The 22,723-nt window shown below is 35.6% G+C and overlaps 1 protein-coding gene and 1 long non-coding RNA gene across 2 annotated transcripts; both read left to right on the forward strand.

Annotated features, from left to right (window-relative positions):
- The first annotated feature begins 6,806 nt into the window (after positions 1–6,806).
- Positions 6,807–13,086, forward strand: LOC136263064 (uncharacterized). The gene is made up of 3 exons (XR_010704434.1): positions 6,807–6,890; positions 8,511–8,619; positions 12,929–13,086. It is a non-coding gene; the product is annotated as an uncharacterized lncRNA (long non-coding RNA).
- A 7,123-nt stretch (positions 13,087–20,209) lies between these two features.
- Positions 20,210–22,255, forward strand: LOC136263066 (uncharacterized). Its single transcript, XM_066057521.1, has 5 exons — positions 20,210–20,451; positions 20,794–20,856; positions 21,581–21,736; positions 21,801–21,947; positions 22,000–22,255. The coding sequence occupies exons 1-5, from the start codon at positions 20,260–20,262 to the stop codon at positions 22,132–22,134; spliced, it is 693 nt and encodes a 230-aa protein (XP_065913593.1). The 5' UTR covers positions 20,210–20,259; the 3' UTR covers positions 22,135–22,255.
- The last annotated feature ends 468 nt before the right edge of the window (positions 22,256–22,723 follow it).

The following is a 22,723-nucleotide window of genomic DNA, read 5'->3' on the forward strand; positions in this document are numbered from 1 at the left end:
TCTTGTGTGGCTAAGCCACAAATTTTAAGCGCAGGCTTTATTCTGTCCCCAATGCAACTGATAAAGATGTCTGGCTGTTCGAGACTGTAGTCAAGCAGTGGTCTGCATGTAGAATACTAAATGTTATAGAATAAATGATGTTTGGAGAGGTAAGTAAATGTGATTAACACTACCCTTTGGTGGGAAATGTCTTATAGAAAGTAAGTTGCCGTTTTGTAATTTTGTTTACAAAAAAAATACTTTACACATTGAATATTCATGTGTTTGTGTTGTCAATGTATTCCAGAAAATTTCCAACAAGAAAATTGTTGAAAAAGAATTCCCTATTACTTTCTATATTAGATCACATCGACACCCATGGTGTGGTCATGTGGTATGCCTGAAATCATGAATAGTACATGAGTATTATCCAATATGCAAAAGGGCATTAATTTTGCCATTTGTGCAGTTGCATTGATACTACAAGTTAATACCATGCAAGAGTACAAAATGGGGGTAGAAGGGAATTCAAAGTTCCCCTTAGGAATTTCCCATACTGTATACACTTAAGAGGAGGGGCTCACAATAAGAATTCCTCAAAGTACTTTGCAGTATGCATGCTATAAAAATGTTTATACTCTTCATACATAATCAGGTGTGAACTTTGTGATAATCTCTAACCAAATCATATCTTTTTGTGTGGTTTGTGGTTAGTATCAAGTTACCCTCAAATCCGGTATTAAAATCACCAACAATTTTATCACATCATTCTGATACTATGGCTAACCAGTATAGGAACTTTAATAATTTTTGAATTAATTTGCATGAATTAGTGATATGAAATGAAATTAACTACATAGATGCATAAACTCACATGCTATAGCTAATGTGTACCCAATCACAGTGTGCCACTTAACTGATAGGAATTGTTATTATGTTACCACATGTGACCACAAATTTTAAGGCTTTACACATCTGCATTTATATTAGTGACAAAATGCAGATATTTTGTGATATAAGGTTTAATTGTGCTTACACAATAAGCCTGGTTATCACATGGCCATGCAACCTCTCATATAGTTGTGATGTGCTAACAATGACAGTGTAACGTTGTGTGTTTAAGTATGTGTATGTTCTGTTAGAGTAAACTGTATTAATGGATGGGCTTGAATTATGCAAATATTCCACTTCTCTGAACACTTGAATCATTAACCGTATCATTATTAATCATAGACTGAATCATTTGTTAGTGTATTTATCATAAATACACTAGCTATTAAACTGTCAGCTCTGCTGTAAATTCAATAACACAATGTGCATATACATAAAGTGTATGGTATACAGTAGTGGAAGCTCTGGCACTATAGCTATTGGCTATGGCATTTACTGCAGTAATATCTTGTCAAGAAAAGGTTTGGTGGATTTGTATTCAGCACACTAGAGATGGATAAAGCCTGTGTTCGTTGCTCAATTATCTTTCCACTAATTTTCTGGTCCAGTACAGGTAGCTAGGATTGGTATAAAACTGACACGCTCACTATTCAAGCAAACATAGTTTAGTTTGTTGCTGATCTTTTTGCTACTTAGATCTGAAAGGTTACAAGAGCATTAAAGTTGAAGGACTAGACTATGGTTGAAAATTAAAAGACAAAAATGAACAAAGAGCAAGTTTTGACTTGCAGGCAATCTTCTTATTTTACTTCACAATGTATATAAAACAATGATGTCCTGCTATGGGCACAGGTGTTGGGTGGTGCCGTACATTCCCTCTTGTGTATAGTCCATCGTATCTGGTACTCCTACATGGGTGATTAATAGTCTAGGGAGTTGTGTTTGTATGTGCATGCATGTGTGTATTATAAGAGTGTTTTGTTATTATCAGTTAAAGTCAGTAGCCCATCTTTCCTGGAGAACATTTATGTATGGTAAGCCTGTATTATTGTCTTATCTCAGTCAACAGCCAAATCCTGTGTACCATACTGTACTCAGTACATCAATATGTTTTGCCATAATTCAGTTTTTTAAGTAATGTAGTAAAAATGACAATGTGTACATGAATACATGTATGATAAAATTGATGATATGAATTGATAAGTGATGTGACTGCCGAAAATGTACATGAGGTAGTTCCGTATTACAATGTCGTATTAATTGTGTCTATTATCCTACTACTAAACTGTCATGCTCTACAAGATTGTTAGTCGGAGTTGATTTTGAAAAGATCTTGTCGAGTCAATTCTACCTGTAACTTGAGGGCACCCAACTTCAATAATTTATCAAGTTGTTCACATCTTTGTTTATCATCAAGTTCATCAGATCCCATTTCCTGTAATGAAATATGTACAGTAAAACTTTAACTTATATGTACCATCTCATCATTAATTAGGTCCCACCTCATTATAGTGACCATGTTACTAAGGTTTACTGATAACCTCCTTAGCAGGGTCAGCAGGCTACATATTTTGGTCCCAAATTGAGAAGTGACCCTGTTAATGAGGTTCACTGTATGTACATGGTCATCTTACCATCTGTTTGTCTGATTGCTGTTCATCCATGGGTGGGTCAGTTGGATGAGGGTTGTCACTGATTTTACCATCAGCAGTTGAGTCTTGTTTATCTGCTGGTGGTGCTGTAGCTGCTGCTGCAGGATCCTTACTATCCAATGCTTTAGTCTAGAGTGTGTGGAGAAGTGTGATGAAGTGTATGTAGTAGTGTGTCCAGGTGTAACTTACCAGGTTGTTAAGGGCTGCAATACTCTTCTCCATCGACTCAATAGTTTTATTGTAGAAATCAGTAATAATCTCGTTAGTCTCATTGTTAGCAAGATTTTGAATAACAGGGAGTAGTTGTGTTAGTGATGTGATGTCATCCTTGATGGTATTGATATCCTACAAGTATAAGAGAACACCACACAATAACCTAATTGAGTCCTTGTGTGCATGTGTGTGTGTTGTGTATGTGTGTGTTTGTGTGTGTGTGTGCGTGCGTGCGTGTGCGTGTGTGTGTGTGTGTGTGTGTGTGTGTGTGTGTGTGTGTGTGTGTGCGTGCGTGCGTGTGCGTGTGTGTGTGTGTGTGTGTGTGTGTGTGTGTGTGTGTGTGTGTGTGTGTGTGTGTGTGTGTGTGTGTGTGTGTGTGTGTGTGTGTGTGTGTGTGTGTGTGTGTGTGTGTGTGTGTGTGTGTGTGTGTGTGTGTGTGTGTGTGTGTGTGTGACTATAGTAACTCACAACATCTTTAGTAGAATTGCGTACATAACAGTTTGTTCGAGTCATGTTAAATGTTTCATTCTACAAAAGGCAATACAAACAAAATGGTACATCATACTAAGTTTAAACTACAACTAGTGTTATGTACTCACCATCTCTCTCTCCAAATCGTTAACTGATTGCTCTGTGTGGATAGCATATAATCGTGCAGCTGTCAGTAGTCCAGTAATGTCAGTGGTAGGGTAGCTGTTGGTGTTCATGTTTTGTGTTGTTGAATCACTATTAATGGGAGCTCCATGACTACCCATCACCATGACTGCCACAAGAATGATGAACTTATTCATTTTCTTTTTCAAACACTTTTCGTAATTGATATTGCAGTAGAAAAAGATTTTCAGCTTTCTTCAATTTAGAGTAACTTTTTTTTAACTGACAATGTGAACTGCAGTCAATCCTTTTATACTCTTTTTCTGCTGTGTATTTTGCAACTAAATTGGGATATGGTCTATGAATGATGATGGGTTACATTCCTATCCCATTACAAAAGGGGAATTTTTGTAAAAAGCAATGTGAACACCAGTATATTTTAAACTCTTTTTATTCTACCATTTTATCCACATCCTCTCTTGCCAAATGTTAATTCCTTCTAGGAAAAATGGAGAATTAGCTGTTGTTTACTAACATGAATGTGTACACTACAAGAGTTAATATTACCATGATATATACCATTGTCTAATATTAAACAATGGAAATAACTGTATAATTCTTTTTTATTGATTCCTGTGGTCATCTTGCAACAAAGTGACACACAGATTTCTTAGAAATCTTAAAAGCTCAACAAATGCAACTTGTTTATATAGTTTGTATGGTATTATTTAGTGGCGTATTAGTCATTGCTGTGTGTGAAGTTTATTTTTATCTAAAAAGCACAATTGAGGCTCCCGGGATTAAATTTTTGGAATTGTGTACTAGTTTGTGGTGTTCAATTATTAAACGTTTTAATGTTGTGTAAAGCCAATTAATTAGTATATACTACATAGGATCATTTCACTAAACAATGCTTGTCTGTACAGTTGAGTTGTAACAACTTGTTGATTTGTATAAATTGTGGTTTATGGTTAGTATCAAGTTACCCTCAAATCCGGTATTAAAATCACCAACAATTTTATCACATCATTCTGATACTAGTATAGGAACTTTAATAATTTTTGAACTAAGATTATGCATGCTTGGTGGTACAATGGCTTTTTTAACCTCAATCACTTACGCATATCACAACACGTCCTAAAGTTACCAGCTTAAAGATAGTTGTCAGTAGTCCAGTGATGTCAGTGGTAGAGTAGCTGTTGGTGTTCATGTTTTGTGTTGTTGAATCACTATTAATGGGAGCTCCATGACTACCCATCACCATGACTGCCACAAGGATGATAAACTTATTCATTTTCTTTCAATCACTTTTTGTAATCGATATTGCGGTAGAAACAGATTTTCAACTCTCTTTGTAGATTTACTTCTTTAAATGACCAGTTTAACTGCAGATGACTCTTTCTTTTTTCTGTTGTGTATTTAGTAAAATTTGGGACCTGGTTTATGAATGATGATGAGTTACATTCCTATCCCATTACAAAAGGAAATTTGTCTTGCAAAAAGCAATGAAAACTTTTAAAAATTTTATATTCCACCATTTTATCCACATCCTCTGTTGCTAAATATTAATTCCTTCTGAGAAAAATAGAGAATTAGCTGTTGTTTACTAACATGAATGTGACGTGTACAGTACAAGAGTTAATAATATCCCATTGTCTAATATTAACAATAGAAATAACTGTATAGTTGCTTTTTATTGATTCCTGTGGTTGTCTTGCAACAAAGTGACACACAGATTTCTTAGAAACCTTAAAAATTCAGCAAAAGTTATTTACATGCCATTGCTTCAGCTTGTTTATATGATTTGTATGGTGACATATTAGTCATTGTCATGTGTAAAGTTTATTCATATAGGAAGCTTAATGAAGAATCATTACATCCAGGATTAAAATATGAACCGGTTTAATTGTGATGATTATTAACGTTATACTCTACTGATAATTAACTAAATCGCTATTTACTGCTGAATTAACTATATGGAGTGCGTGGGAGCATTTTACTAAATGATCCTTATCCGTACAGTTGAGTTGTAACAACTTGTTGATTTGTATAAATTGTGGTTTGTGGTTAGTATCAAGTTACCCTCAAATCCGGTATTAAAATCACCAACAACTTTATCACATCATTCTGATACTAGTATAGGAACTTTCATAACTTTGAACTAAGATTATGTATGCTTGGCAGTACGATGTCTTTTATGCATATACACTGTACCTACAACTGTTTTAACCTCAATCACATACAGTATATTAAAATACATGCTAAAGTTACCAGCTTAAAGATAGTACCAGGAAACAAAACGGTACTAACATGATGTGAAAATACTCCTATACAGTGGAACCTCCCTATTACGGACGTTTTGTGACCCAGAATTTTTGGCCGCTTTTTGCTGTAATATAGAGGTAAAAAATGTATTAACCAGACCTGTTTGGGACCAAACTTTTTGTCCTTATTATGGACTACTGTGCCTTTATTTCGGGGAGTTTGTTAAGAGATGTTCCACTATATGTGCATGTTTGGCCTCAGGATGAGGCCATAGTGAGGTGGTCTTTATTAATAAGATGAATAGCTCACATGGCAATGTTTGGAAACTATTTGATTGATGACTATACTATTTGCACAGTTGTCGTAACCAGGAAGTGAGTTGTAATAACACCACTATGTGTCAGTTTTGATTGCGAAAGAATAATATTTGTGTAATGCTGGGATGTGCATTGTTGCGGTTGCTCGCGGTTGTTGTATTGCTTAAATCAAGGCTTAAATACAAGAGGTCTAATTTATTTTCTTAAAACTTAATCATCCTAACTTTAATTGTTATATATATTGTACATTTTTTCTGTATAACACCAATATCACTAATTTACCTGTATTACTGATATAGTGATATTTTGATTTTAAAATATATCTATAACCTCTCCAAATAACTATTTGCAGTACATCATTCATTCAGGTATTCTATAAATGTTTTACAATACCTAGTGTTCTGCATTGGGTGCATCACAGACTGTGTTGGGGGCAGAATAAAAGCCTACCTACACAGAACATCAGTGATCTGGCTACACAAGACCCCTGCTTGACTGTACACAGAAAGTATGACACTTCACTGATGTCAGTTTATGAAACACAGAACACTTAAGTTCTTTTGTACTGAACATTATTATATAGCTAGCTATTTTGTTAACACTTGTATATAGTATTTCATACTGTCACTGGTTGCTAATAGTATTTTTTAATAATGATAAAACAGTAGCGGCTAAAATGTACAGTGAACATACACAATAAAACAGTATACATCAAGTTAGACTCTATTTAGGCTGTTTTGGGTGGGTAATAAATCTCATATACTCCACCTTGTTTTCTAATATACTCCACGCCTTTAAGCACAATATAACATATGCTCAAAATCGGATTTTTCCAATCGCTATGCGTTGTTCACGTGCAGTGATTTAACGACCGCGATTATTTAGTCACGTGAGGACGCATAGTTGCCATGGCGCTAGTATTATCGTAAGAAAACCAGCCGCTTTTGTCGAGCCTACAGCAGAAGCAGCCATGAATGAGGTAAGTGATCTGAGTGTAATGTGAAATAGAGTCTAAAGCAGTTATACGGGCACAATGTGGAGTCTATGAAATTTATAAACCCGAAGGCCCGAACTATTATTTATTGCATTTGAGCAATAGTATAATTGGGTAGGTAAGCCTCTATAATCTAATGCCCATAAGTGAACAAAACTTGTGCCTGGAAAACTTGTTGGACCAGAAACCCTGGAATCTGCTTAACTAAGAGGTTATGCTCACATCATCATGCATGTAGATGTGATTATGATTAACACTATACACTTTGGTGGGAAATCTTAGTTGCCGTTTTGTAATTTTGTTTACAAAAAGACACTGAATATTCATGTATTTATGTTGTCAATAATGCGTCGCATAAAATTTCCCTAACAAGAAAATTGTTAAAAAAGAATTCCCTATTACTTTCCATGTTCGATCGCATCAACATCCATAGTACGTGTGGTCATGTGGTATGCCTGAAACCATGAATATAGTGCACGAGTATTATCCAATTTGCAAAACAGCATTAGTATTGTCATATGTGCATTTGCATTGATACTATAGGTTAACACCATGCAAGAGTGCAATAATATATGGGATAGAAGAGAATTCTAGATTACCCTTAGGAATTTCCCATACTGCATACAGTTAAGAGGAAGGAATCATAATGAGAATTCCTCAAACTACTTTGCAGTATGCATGCTATAAAAGTGTTTACATTCTCATACATAATCAGGTGTGAACACTAAATAATCTCTGTAACCAAATCATATCTTTTAGTGGTTTGTGGGTAGTATCAAGTTACCCTCAAATCCGGTATTAAAATCACCAACAATTTTATCACATCATTCTGATACTATGGCTAACCAGTATAGGAACTTTAATCATTTTTGAATTACTTTTCATGAAATGTCGTATCATATGGGGAGGTGAAATTAAGTAGATATGATCTATCCTCACATGCTCAAGACAAAGTGTACAAAATTACAGTGTACTACTAGGAAATGTTATATGTTACCAAGTCTGTGAAACGTATTAAACTTTTGGTTTGCATTTATATAACAGAATACAGATATTTTATTATGTGATAGTATATGTACATACAATTCCAACCAGCCACATACGTAATTATGATGTGTACTGATATATATGTACGTAGCTAACAATGACAGTGATCATACAGTATAACGTTGTGTGCTTTAGTATGTGTATGTTTCATTAGAATACTGGAATAAAACTCCGTATAAATAAATGGACTTGAATTATCAATTATCCAAGCATTCCACACTTTTATCATTGACTGTATCAACACTTATCATTGTATTTGTTGTTAGTCTATTTACTATCAAAAATATATGCACAGCTATTAAACTGTTAGTTCTGCTGTGAATTCAACAATGCAACATGCATACAGTATATGAAATAGTGGGAAACTCTGGCATTGTAGCTATTGGTTATGACAGAAATTTTACTGCAATTTGACAAGAAAGTTTGGCAACAGAGGCGGATAAGAGTTTAGCCTAGCAAAACAGTCAATTATCTTTCTACCAAATTTCCTGCTATTTGATATGGCATTAATCTACACTTATCAGGCAAACATACTTTAGCCAATTTTTTGCTACTTAGTTCTGGGAAGTAACAAGAGCAATACATGGAGTTGAAGTTTACATGGACTGGACTGTGGTTGAAAACAATATGACAAAGAAATTAAGAAACAACAAGTTTTGACTCACAGGTAAGCTTGTTATTTTACATCACAATGAATGATGCATATAATTGTATACAATAGCCTGTTATGGCCACTGGTGCCTTGTATACCTTCTGGTATAATGCTCCTGGGTGATTAATAGTCTAGCAAATGGTATGGAGTGATGTGTAATGCTGGAGTAGCAATTAAACTTGACCTGTTGCATATGTGGTTGATCCAATGCAGTGGTCACTCAGTTATTCAACCCTTTTTATCTGTACCCTCCTATCTGAAATTGAAAGTGACATGACCAATCTATTAAAGTAGTTAAATTCAAAATTGGAGTGCTGGGAGATTTTTGAACAAAAATGAGTGCTTGATTGTATGTTCAAAAAAGTCTTTCAAAATAGTACCATACAGTAATTAGCTACAAGGATCATGTACTTATTATATAGTTACGTAGGTGATAATGGTTGCTGCACTAATCACATAGCTACAGTAGAATTTGCTGCTGTGGTTATTGAGTAAAGCATAGATATTGATGAAGTCCTATCTGGCTTTGCTCGCTCTGCCTCTTCCTCCATTGTAGCTAAGTTCCAAATGCAACCAACACGGTGTGTTGCATGGCCAGAATTTGGCTTTCTAAATCAGCCCATCTAGCTACGTAGTTTATCTATTTATTCTCATTTCACTCAGGCTAGGATACTTTACTAAACAACTTTCTGTTAGGCTCTAAAACTCCTTGTCTTGCTTTTGTAGGTACTTGTTTGCCTTCCATTTCTCAGTGCCTAGTTATAGTTAACTGATAAAAGTAGAAAGCAAACGCCTGAATTTTTTTTATACTTTTACCTTGACCATCACTTATGCATTATTAATACCTTATTATTATATGCATGGTGAGCATAAATCTTATGTGGGTGTGTGGTGTTTGCACTTGATGTATGTAACTCTGTGTGTGTGTGTGTGTGTGTGTGTGTGTGTGTGTGTGTGTGCGCGCACACACACGCATGTGTTTGTGTATGAGTATGCATATTATGATAGGGTTTTGTTACTTTCAGTTTAAGTCAGTAGCCCATCTCCACATTTATGTATAAAGCCTATTGTCTTATCTCAGTCAACAGCCAAATCCCATGTACCCTTACGTAGTACATCAATACGTTCAGTTTTAAGTGATGTAGTAAAAATGACAATGTGTACATGAATACATGAATGATAAAAATGATATGAATTGATAAGTGATGTGACTGCCAAAACTGTACATGAGATAGTCCCGTATTACAATATCGTATTAATTGAGTCTATTGTCCTATTACTAAACTGTCATGTTCTACAAGATGGTTAGTTAATTTTGAAAAGTTGAAGATCTTGTTGGGTCAATTCTACCTGTAATTTGAGGGCACCCAACTTCAATAATTTATCAAGTTGTTCACATCTTTGTTTATCAAGTTCATCAGATCCCACTTCCTGTAATACAATATGTACAGTGAAACTTCAACTTATACGTACCATCTCATTGTTAAATAGGTCCCAAACATAACCTCCTTAATAAGGCAACCTCTTTATAGTGATCATGTCAAGTAGGCCCAAAACATAGCTAAGGTATACTTCATGGCCTCATTGATAAGACCACTGCATTATAGTAACCATGCCACCAAGGTTACCTCATTAGGAGGGTCAGAAGACACGTATTTTGACCCTATTAATGAGGTTTTACTGTACATACATGGTCATCTTACCATCTGTCTGTCTGATTGCTGCTCATCCATGGGTGGATCAGTTGGTTGAGGGTTGTCACTGATTTTATCATCATCAGTTTAGTCCAGTTTATCTGATGGCTGTGGTGTAGCTGCTGTTGCAATATCCTTACTATCCAATGCTTTAGTCTAGAGTTTGTTGAGAAGAGTGATGAAGTGTATGTAGTAGTGTATCTAGGTGTTTAACTTACCAGGTTGTTAAGAGCTGCAATACTCTTCTCCATCGACTCAATAGTTTTATTGTAGAAATCAGTAATAACTTCATTAGTCTCATTGCCAGCAAGATGTTGAATAACAGGGAGTAGTTGTGTTAGTGATGTGATGTCATCCTTGATGGTATTGATATCCTACAAGTGTAAGAGAACATCATACAATAAACTTATTGAGTCCTTGTGCATGTTTGCGTGTGTGTGCATGTGCGTGTGTGTGTGCGTGCGTGTATGTGTGAGTGACTATAGTAACTCACAACGTCTTTAGTAGAATTGCGTACGTAGCAGTTTGTTCGAGTCATGTTAAATGTTTCATTCTAATACAAACACAATGGTACATCATACTAAGACAACTAGTGTTATGTACTCACTATCTCTCTCTCCAAATCATCAACTGATTGCTCTGTGTGGATAACATATAATCGTGCAGTTGTCAGTAGTCCAGTGATGTCAGTGGTAGAGTAGCTGTTGGTGTTCATGTTTTGTGTTGTTGAATCACTATTAATGGGAGCTCCATAACTACCCATCACCATGACTGCCACAAGAATGATGAACTTATTCATTTTCTTTTTCAATCACTTTTTGTAATTGATATTGCAGTAGAAACAGATTTTCAATTCTCTTTGTAGATTTATTTCTTTTTAACTGACAAGTTGAATTGAAGTCAACCCTTTTATACTCTTTTTCTGCTGTGCATATTGCAACTATATTAAAATTGGGGATCTGGTCTAGTGAATGACGATGGGTTACATTCCTATCCCATTGCAAAAGGGGAATTTTTTTTGTAAAAAGCAATGTAAACACCAGTATACGTATTTTAAAAATATTTTAATTCCACCATTTATCCACATCCTCTGTTGCCAAATATTAATTCCTTCTGGGAAAATAAAGAATTAGCTGTTGTTTACTAGCATGAATGTGTGTACAGTACAAGAGTTAATTTTACCATGATATATACCATGATATATACCATTGTCTAATATTAACAATGGAAATAACAGTATAATTACTTTTTATTGATTCCTGTGGTCGTCTTGCAACAAAGTGACACACAGGTTTCTTAGAAACTTTAAAAACTCAGCAGAAGTTATTTACATGCTATGGCTTCAGCTTGTTTGTATGGTGATATGTATTGGTCATTGTAGTGTGTAAAGTTTGTTCAATTAAAAACACAATTGAATTTTTAATAAAGCACCATTACATCGATAATTTTCAGAATTATGAACTAGTTTATTTTGTGAATGCTATCCCACAGACTATAGGGACCTGTGAATACAGGCATGTGACCAAATCATGAAGAATGTAGTTTGTGGTGTTCAATTATTAATATTTTAATTTGCTTGTGTGTAAAACTAGTTAACTAAATTGCCGTTTACTGCCGAATTAACTATATAGAGTGCGTGGGAGCATATTCTAAATGATTAAATTGTGGTTTGTGGTTAGTATTAAGTTACCCTCAAATCTGGTATTAAAATCACCAACAATTTTATCACATCATTCTGATACTAGTATAGGAACTTTAATAATTTTGAACTAAGATTATGCATGCTTGGCAGTACGATGCTTTTGTATTCACTGTACCTAAAACTTTTTGTTTTAACTTCAATCACTTATAACACATGCTGAAGTTATCAGCTTAAATATAGTACAAGTATTCCCAGGTATAAATGTAACAGAAATATGATGTGAAAATACACTATGCATGCTAGTTGGTCTCACACTTTAGAATGGAGCTGTGGTGAGGTGGTCTTTATTAATAAGATGGTGTACTCCTTGCATGGCAAACTATTTGACTGACAGCTATACTATTTGCATAGTTGTCATAATCAGGAAGTGGGTTGTAATAACACCACTGTGTGTCAGTTTTGATTATATAGAATAATATTTGTGTAATGCTGGGATGTGTATTGTTGTTGTTGTAGTATTGCTTAAATACAAAATGTCTAATTTATTTTCACAAAAACTTGGTCATCTTAACTTTGTTATATTGCACAGCTACAGGCATTCAACACTTTCTGCATTTAGTCAAACACCCCATTGGTTGTAATTAACTGCTGACTGTCATAGTGGTTGTCAGTTTCAACCATTGCTAAATTTACATGTTTGAATGGTCATGTAAAGCTGCTCACAAATTTCAAAATTATATACAATGCACCCACTCTAATCACGATGTACACAAGGGTATGAATACTGGTTTACAAAACTGATTGAAGACTTTACTATCATCTAAACCACATCTATGATTCCTCTATAATCTGCTGCTACGTTTTCTGTGTAACACCAACATTCCTAATATGACAACAAGTTTGGGCACTGATGGATGTCAAATTATTTAGACTTACCCAATATACTATTGCTAAATTGTATTAGCATGCATACTGTTTTATTGTGTAGGTTATACCCTGTGGATAATGCAAGTCTAGAGTGAATGAGTTTGGAGAATCACTTGAGAACACTGAAAAAGACAGAAGCAACTGATGTTCCCTTGTGAATAATACTGTACATTTTAGCTGTCATTTTATATATCCGCTGTTTTATCATTACTATTTAGCAACCAGTGACAGTGTGAAATACTGCAAGTAGCCATAAAACTGTAGCCATAAAACTGTTCAGTAAGAATAACTTGTGCTTAAGGGCCTCAGTGAAGTTTTAGTGACGTCTGGCAGCAGTCTTGTGTGGCGACTAGGCCACCAATTTTAAGGGCAGGCTTTATTGTGCTCCCAACACAAATGATAAAGATGTCTGGCTGTACAAGAGTCTAGTCAAGCAGTGGTCTTCATGCAGAATACTAGGGATTGTAAAATGTTATAAGATACCTGAAACGAGTGATGCACTGCAAGTATTTGGAGATAAATGTAATGACGTTTTCTTTCTTCCTGTCAATATACCCATGGTGTGGCGTGCCAACTTCTTGGGCCACACGACACACTATTGTGTGTCTTGATTAACACTACACTTTGGTGAGAAATGTCCTATAGAAAGTAAGTTGCCATTTTAGAATTTTGTTTACAAAAAAATATTTTTACACATTGAATATTTGTGTATTTGTGTTGTCAATAATGTGTTGCAGAAAATTTCCCTAACAAGAAAATTGTAAAAAGAGTTTCACTTTACTCAAGCTCCATGTTAGATCACAGCAACACCCATGGTGTGGTCATGTGGTGTGCCTGAAACCAAGAACAATATGTGAGTATTGTCCAATATGCAAAAGGGCATTCATTTTCATTTGTATTGATACTACAAGTTAATACCATGTAAGAGTACAATAATATATGGGGTAGAAGGGAATTCCCTGGAGTTTTTGTCTAAGGTCTAAGGTAAGCCTGTATTGCCGTTGTCTTATCTTGGTCTACAGTCAAACCCTGTGTACCATACTGTACATTGTATCCAGTTTTGTTAGGAACATGTGTGTATTCGCAGTTCAGTATATAGTGCGTATGTAAATACATTTTGCCAAAGTTCAGTTTTAAGTAATGTAGTAAAAATGACAATGTGTACATGAATACATGAATGATAAAAATGATGATATGAATTGATAAGTGATATGACTGCCAAAAATGTACATGAGATAGTCCCGTATTACAATGTCGTATTAATTGTGTCTATTGTCCTACTACTAAACTGTCAAGATTGTTAGATGGTGTGGAAATTGAGGATGTCTCCAACAGTCAATAACATTTCCAACTTGAGGGCACCCAACTTCAACAGTTTATCCAGTTTTTCACATCTTTGTTTATCATCAAGTTCATCAGATCCCATTTCCTATAATAAAATATGTGTTGTGCATATTATAGTGAAACTTATACCATCTGGTTGTAATGACATTGTTAATTAAATCCCAAACATATAGTTAAGGTGTACTTCACGACCCCATTAATAAGACCACTTCATTATAGTGACCATGTGACATGGATAATTAAAATTTACTGATGACCTCGTCAGCTCCACATATTTTGGTCCTGAATCGAAAGGTGGCCCTGTTAATGAGGTTTCACTGTACATGCGTGGTAATCTTACTGTCTCGTGTGATTAGTCCTCATCCATGGGTGGGTCAGTTGGTTCAGTGGGGATTGTCACTGATTTTATCATCACCATTTGAGTCTTTTTTATGTGTTGGTGGTGATGTAGCTGCTGCTGTTTCAGCAATGTTCTTACTATCCAATGCTTTAGTCTAGAGTGTGTGGAGAAGTATGATGAAGTGTATGTAGTAGTGTGTCCAGGTGTAACTTACCAGGTTGTTAAGGGCTGTGATACTCTTCTCCATTGACTCGATAGTTTTATTGTAGAAATCAGTAATAATCACGTCAGTCTCATTGTCAGCAAGATGTTGAATAACAGGGAGTAGTTGTGTTAGTGATGTGATGTCATCCCTAATGGTATTGATATCCTACAAGTGTAAGAGAATAGTAACCTTTGTGTGTGTGTGTGTGTGTGTGTGTGTGTGTGTGTGTGTGTGTGTGTGTGTGTGTGTGTGTGTGTGTGTGTGTGTGTGTGTGTGTGTGTGTGTGTGTGTGTGTGTGTGTGTGTGTGTGTGTGTGTGTGTGTGTGTGTGTGTGTGTGTGTGTGTGTGTGTGTGTGTGTGTGTGTGTGTGTGTGTGTGTGTGTGTGTGTGTGTGTGTGTGTGTGTGTGTGTGTGTGTGTGTGTGTGTGTGTGTGTGTGTGTGTGTGTGTGTGTGTGTGTGTGTGTGTGTGTGTGTGTGTGTGTGTGTGTGTGTGTGTGTGTGTGTGTGTGTGTGTGTGTGTGTGTGTGTGTGTGTGTGTGTGTGTGTGTGTGTGTGTGTGTGTGTGTGTGTGTGTGTGTGTGTGTGTGTGTGTGTGTGTGTGTGTGTGTGTGTGTGTGTGTGTGTGTGTGTGTGTGTGTGTGTGTGTGTGTGTGTGTGTGTGTGTGTGTGTGTGTGTGTGTGTGTGTGTGTGTGTGTGTGTGTGTGTGTGTGTGTGTGTGTGTGTGTGTGTGTGTGTGTGTGTGTGTGTGTGTGTGTGTGTGTGTGTGTGTGTGTGTGTGTGTGTGTGTGTGTGTGTGTGTGTGTGTGTGTGTGTGTGTGTGTGTGTGTGTGTACACATATGTGTAACTACAGTATATAATAACTCACAATGTGACTAGTAGACTTGCATATATAGCAGTTTGTTCGAGTCATGTTAAATGTTTCATTCTACAACAAAGCAATACAAACACATAACAGTGATAAGGATCATACTATTAATGTTAGTAGTTGTGTGTACTCACCATCTCTCTCTCCAAATCATCTACTGATTGCTTTGTGTGTAAAACATGTAATTGTGCAGTTGTCAGTAGTCCATTGATGTCAGCGGTAGAATAGCTGGTATTCGTGTTTTTTGTTGTTGAATCACTATTAATGGGAGCTGCTTGACTACCCATCACCATCACACTCAAAGATATGACTGCTACAAGAATAGGAAACTTGTTCATTTTCTTCTCTGATCTCTTTATTAGATGATGTTTACAGTAGAACAGATTTATCAACTCTCTTTGTAGATTTAATTCTTGTCAACTGACAAGTTGAACTGTGTATTAATTATTTTGCAACTAAAAAATTTTAGGATCTGGTCTATGAACGTATACAAAAGGGGATTTTTTTTTTGTAAAAAGCAATGTAAACACCAGTATATACATTAAAATTTTTATTCCACTATTTTATCCATGTCCTCTGTTTAATTCCTTCTGGGAAAAATGGAGAATTAAATGTTGTTTACTAACATGAATGTGTGTACAGTACATTACCATGAAATATACTATTGTCTAATGTTAACAATGGAAATAAGTGTATAATTACTTTTTACTGATTCCTGTGGCCGTCTGGCAACAAAGTGACACACACAGAATTCTTAGAAAATCTTAAAAACTCTAAACGTTATTTACATGCCATGGCTTCAACTTGTTTATATAATTTGTACGGTATTATCAAGAGTTGATAATACAAGTAAGGGAGAGAGTATCTGGCTAACTGGAATACATAAATGATCCTTGTCTGTACAGTTGAGTTGTAACAATGTGACAACTTGTTGATTTGTATAAATTGTGGTTTGTGGTTAGTATCAAGTTACCCTCAAATCCGGTATTAAAATCACCAACAATTTTATCACATCATTCTGATACTAGTATAGGAACTTTAATAATTCTTGAACTAAAATTATGCATGCTTGGCAGATTTTATATACACTGTATACCTGTATACAACTTTTTTTGTGTTAACCTCAATCACATATAACACATACTGAAGTTACTAGTTTAAAGATAGCATTTCCAGGTATATAGACATAATGCTACTAGTATGATTTGAAAATATCTCTATGTGAATGCTTGGCTTCAAGTCATTAAATTGGGACTGCATGCATGTAGTGAGGTGGTCTTTATTAATGAGATGATGTATATTTTGCATGGCAAAGTTTGTGAACTACTATAATATTATTTGTACAGTTGTCATAATCAGGAAGTGAGTTGTAATAGCACTATATACTTCAGTATGTGTCAGTTTTGATTATGAAAGTATAATATTTATGTAATGCTGGGATGTGTATTGTTGTGGTTGTATTGCTCAAATACAAGATGTCTAATTTATTTTCTCAAAAACTTGGTCATCCTAACTTTGTTATATTGTACAGGCACTCAATACTTTTATTGACGATGTGTTTGTATTCATCATCACCATGCCAACATCACACAGAGTTGCAGTGTTCAGAGGTGATGTTGTGTTCGTTATTTATTTGTTCCAGAGATGATGAGTAGCTCATTGTGCGGTCTCTGCTTATGTTCCGTAGTAAATAAATATATAAACATGTGTGCATGTAGTCAAACATTGACTGGTGGCTGATTCTTACTCATTGTGGTTGCCAGTTTCAACCATTGCAAACCTGTTACATGTTTGAATGTTCATGTTAGGCCATTTTTAGTTACTACTCAGAATTTCTGGGCAGAATTCTATACAATAATCACAATATACATAAAGGTATGATACTTGTTTACAAAACTTAGTGTTGAACACTTCACTATCATCTAAACCACTCCTGACACTGTTGCTGCTCTTGGACCAATAAGACTTTCTGACTTATCTGATATATGTATTATATATTGCTAAGTTGCATTAACTTGATGCATACCATTATTATGTAGGTTATACCCTGTGTATAATGCAAGAGTGAATGAGTTTGGAGAATCACTTGAGGACACAGAAAAGCACAAAAGTGACTGAAGTTCCCTTGTATCACTGTACATTTTAGTCGCCATTTTATATACTTGTTTTATCATTATTAATAGTAACTATTTAGAAACTAATGGCAGTATGAAGCACTACAGCTGTGAGCACAATAGCTATAAAACTGTTCAGAATATATAAGAATAAATTGTGCATTTCATAAAAAAATCAGTTCAGTTTTAGTGTCATATGTACTTTCTCAAGCAGGGTCTTGTGAATTTTGTGTGAGGGCAGGCTTTTGTCTTGCCCCCAACACAAATAATATAGTGGTCCGGCTGTGCGAGACTCTAGTCAAGTAGTGGTCTGTGATGCACCCAATGAAGAATACTAGGGATTGTAAAATAATTATAGATGAACGATGTACTGCAAAAATAGTTATTTGGAGATGTTACGTAGGTGTACAGTATTTTTAATCATAGTAATGCATGGTGGAAAAACTCTTGTACCGGACCACAAATGCTGAGAATCTGCTTAACTGGACATTATTGAGAAGTTCCACTCACATTATCAAAAATGCGATTTACAACATACTACATACAATGGGAAATCTCCTGCAATAAACAAGTTGCCATTTTGTAATATTTTGTACAAAAGTAAAATTTTACACACTGAATATTCATGTAAGTATTTGTGTTTATTTATTTATTATTAATGTTTTACAGCACAAGTGCTGAAGGTCTGTAGGACACCTGGTCCTACAGCCTGCCCAAAGACTTTAGCTACATAGGTGTGTTTGAAAAGTTGGAGAAAGGAGATGACTGGACCTAGGTGTTGTCAATAATGTGTCACAGGAAACTTCCCTAACAAGATAATTAAAAAAAAGAATTCTCTGTTACTCTCCATGCTAGAACATATGGTTTGCCTGAATAACATGTGGATAATAATTATCCAATATGCGAAAGGGCATTCGTTGTATGTAAATTGTGCTGCACTGTGCTGACAATTTACAAATGCAAGTGTTCAACAATAGACAGGGGTAGCAGGGAATTCAAAGTTCCCTTAGGACTTTCCCATACTGCATATAGTTAAAAAGAGGGGCTCACAATAAGAATTCCTCCACTAGGAGGGAAAACTCCATAGTTCATAAAAATGTGTTTACATTCTTCATACATAATGAGGTATGAGCTTGATAATCTCTGTAACCAAATCTGTGGTTAGTATCAAGTCACCCTCAAATATTCTGATACTATGGCTAACTAGCATAGTAACTTTAATAATTTTCAAATTAATTTACATGAATATGGCAAGGTGAAATTAAGTAGAGACTCATCTGAACTTCACATATGTACATGCATGCAAAAGACAAAGAGTACAAGATTACAGAATGTGATAACCAGGTACGTACATGCATGGGAAAATGCACTCCAAATATAATAACTTGCCATTATCCATTACACTATGGCTATGAAACATTCATCCCTCATTAAACTTTTGGTTGTCAGTCACAGAATGAAGTTCAATTTATTTCTGATTATAATGATAGTTTGTGTCCACATAATAAGTGAAACCTATAGTTTGGTCACATATTATGACTTACTGATGATGACAATCATCAGCTCAGCAATGACCCGTAAATATTGAAAACAAAGGTGCAGCCACACAAATAGGTACACATCCCATGAAGTCTTATAGTTAGACAATCAACACAATCTTTATATATAGTAAAACTTCATTTGGCTGCTATTAATTACACAAATAATGAAGCAAAGTGTATTTTGTGACTTCATAGTGTGACTTCATAGTCCTATATTCTTACACATCCATGCTGTTACTTAGCTCCTCAATAATATTAATGTATTATGCATGGCCTGCATATGATCACTGATTTTCAAATAGCTATACATTTAATGTATTAGCTGGTGCATGGTGAAAAATAACATTACAAATACAACATATATTACAAGATTATGAAACAACTTGGAGCTTTAAATTACTTAACACCCATTTTAATTCAGATACAGTTTTAATCATTTCACTTGACAATCTTTAAAAATCCGAGCTACGTACATAGCATGGCATATACATAAGTATAACATGATTTCAGCTCCTTACTGTTTTAATATTACATAGCTAGTTAGTTATGTAAATACACTGCTATTGTTTAGGGCAGACAATGGCATTTTAATAGCAATAATATATTAACTCTTGTACACATTCATGCTAGTAAACAATAGCTAATTCTCCATTTTTCCCAGAAGGAATTAATATTTGGTAACAAAGGATGTGGATAAAATGGTGGAATTTACAATCACTTTAAAAAATACACTGATGTTTACATTGGATTTTAGAAAATTCCCTTTATGTAATAGGACAGGAATGTGACCCATCAAATTTCCCACGTCATTCATAAACCAGATTCCAAATTTAAATACAGTTCTAACGATGTTGCAAAATATACGCTACAGAAAAGTATAAAAGGATCAGCAGTAGTTCAACTTATCAGTTTTAACACTTACAGAGAGAGTTTGATATAATCTGTTTTCAGTGGTAGTTATCATTTAAGTGAAAAAGAAAATGAATATGTTAATTATTCTAGCAGTCATATCTATGATGGTGATTAGAGGTCAAGCGGCTCCCATTAACAGTACTAGTGATCCAACAGAATCAACACCACAGAACCCAGCCGATATTAGTGGACTACATACACATGCATCTGTACAAGTTACCTACATACTACAACAAATTGAGGCACTGGAGTATTACACAGTAAGTACACACATAGAACACACAACTATAATATGTTATAGTCATATTTATTGCACTTGGAGTAAACCATCACTAGTCTGAGGTAGCTACAGTGAAGCCGAGGACAAATGTCAACAGATAAGAAATGTGTATCCACAACTATTGTGATATAACAGGCTTACGTTCTACTCAATTTCAGACTTTATATGCAATGTAACTTGCTATAACTAGCTGTTTGTATGTTAGGACCACATTGTCCCTGTAAACTTTTTGAAGTGTGGCTTACTCTGGTATAGGTGACACTACTTATTATGTATGCAGTTTAAAGTACATGATGATTATTATGTTTGTGTTGTTTTATAGAATGAAACATATGACCTGTTTCACCAGAACTGCTCTGTACGCTTTGAGCCAACAAATGATGTTGTGAGTTGCTATAATTCATTGCATGTAGATGGACCCACGCACGCACACATACACACAAGAAGAAAAATCTTCAGCTATCATGCTAGCACAGTCATGCCGGCCTACCAGCACCTGTCAGGCATTATAATATGAGTCAATGCAAACAAATCTTCCTGGAGCAGGACTAGTAACTGGTAGGAGGCTGTACCATGTCTCATAGGTAGAGGTGTGGCCACCTGTAGTCCCACCTGAATGCTTACCCATTATGCTAGACATGGACAGTTGGCATTTGCTTCCACAGATAACATCAGGTACAATGATAACACAGCTGTTGACCTGAGCTGGTAGTTGAAATCAGGTCACCTACCCATTGGATAGACTGTAACAATATGAACAAAGTTTCTTGCTCCAGAGAACAACAACAACAGCAGCAATTGAAATGTCAAATCTGGAACCTTTTGATTACTAAGCCAGTGCTCTACCACTTGGCTGTTATTCACATGCACACACACACACACACACACACACACACACACACACACACACACACACACACACACACACACACACACACACACACACACACACACACACACACACACACACACACACACACACACACACACACACACACACACACACACACACACACACACACACACACACACACACACACACACACACACACACACACACACACAAAGGTACACAATAATGTTACAGAACTATTCTCTTACACTTGTAGGATATCAATACCATCAGGGATGATGTCACATCACTAACACAACTACTCCCTGTTATTCAACATCTTGCTGACAATGAAACTGATGAATATATTATTACTAAATACAATGACATTATTAAGTTCATTGAGAGTAGTATTACAGCCCTTAACAACCTGGTAAGTTCAACACCTGGACATACTAACATACACTTCATCACATGCACTTCTCCACACACTCTAGACTGAAGCATTAGACAGTAAGAATACTGCAACAGTGGCTACAGCACCACCAACAGATAAACAAGACTCAACTGGTGATGGTAAAATCAGTGACAACCCTCAACCAACTGACCCACCCATGGATGAGCAGAAACCAGACAAGAAGATGGTAAGAGATACTTGTCACCAAAATTTCTCTGATACATATTATTTTATTATAGGAAATGGGATCTGACAAACTTGATGATGAACAGCAACTAGAATGTGAACACCTTGATAAATCAGTGAAGTTGAGTGCTCTCAAATCACAAGTGAAGCTGACTGCTGAAGACCTTCAACGTCTCCACATTGACTAACAATCTTGTAGAATATAACAGCTTAGAAATTAATACGACATTGTAATACGGGACTATATCTCATGTATACATCTGGCAATCACATCACTTATCAATTAATATAATTTTTGTATTTATCACTGTTTACTGATCACTTAATAAATCATTAATCATGTGCATATTTGACTACTGATATATGTAAATGTAATAGTCTTTGAGCAGGCTGTAGGACCAGGTGTCCTACAGACCTTCAGCACTTGTGCTGTAAAGCATAAAACTAGTGTCCATTTGGTCCTACTTGGGGTACTTTGAGATAATGAGTTACTCTCTAGAATTCCTATGGATATAGTTACATGAAAATAACAAGGAGAAAACATCCTGACCACCTGGTAGACTCCTGTAAGCATTTGAGCGTAAATCGGATGGCTGCAGGTTCGAGGCTACCTAGGTCCAGTCATGGATTTTTTCTCCTTTCTCCAACTTTTCAAACACACCTTAAGTAGCCAAAGTCTTTGAGCAGGCTGTAGGACCAGGTGTCCTACAGACCTTCAGCACTTGTGTTGTAAAGCATTAATAAATAATAAATAAATAATGTATGTATATGGCACAA

Source organism: Dysidea avara, chromosome 8 (genome assembly GCF_963678975.1).
Source record: "Dysidea avara chromosome 8, odDysAvar1.4, whole genome shotgun sequence".
Taxonomy (NCBI): Eukaryota; Metazoa; Porifera; class Demospongiae; order Dictyoceratida; family Dysideidae; genus Dysidea; species Dysidea avara.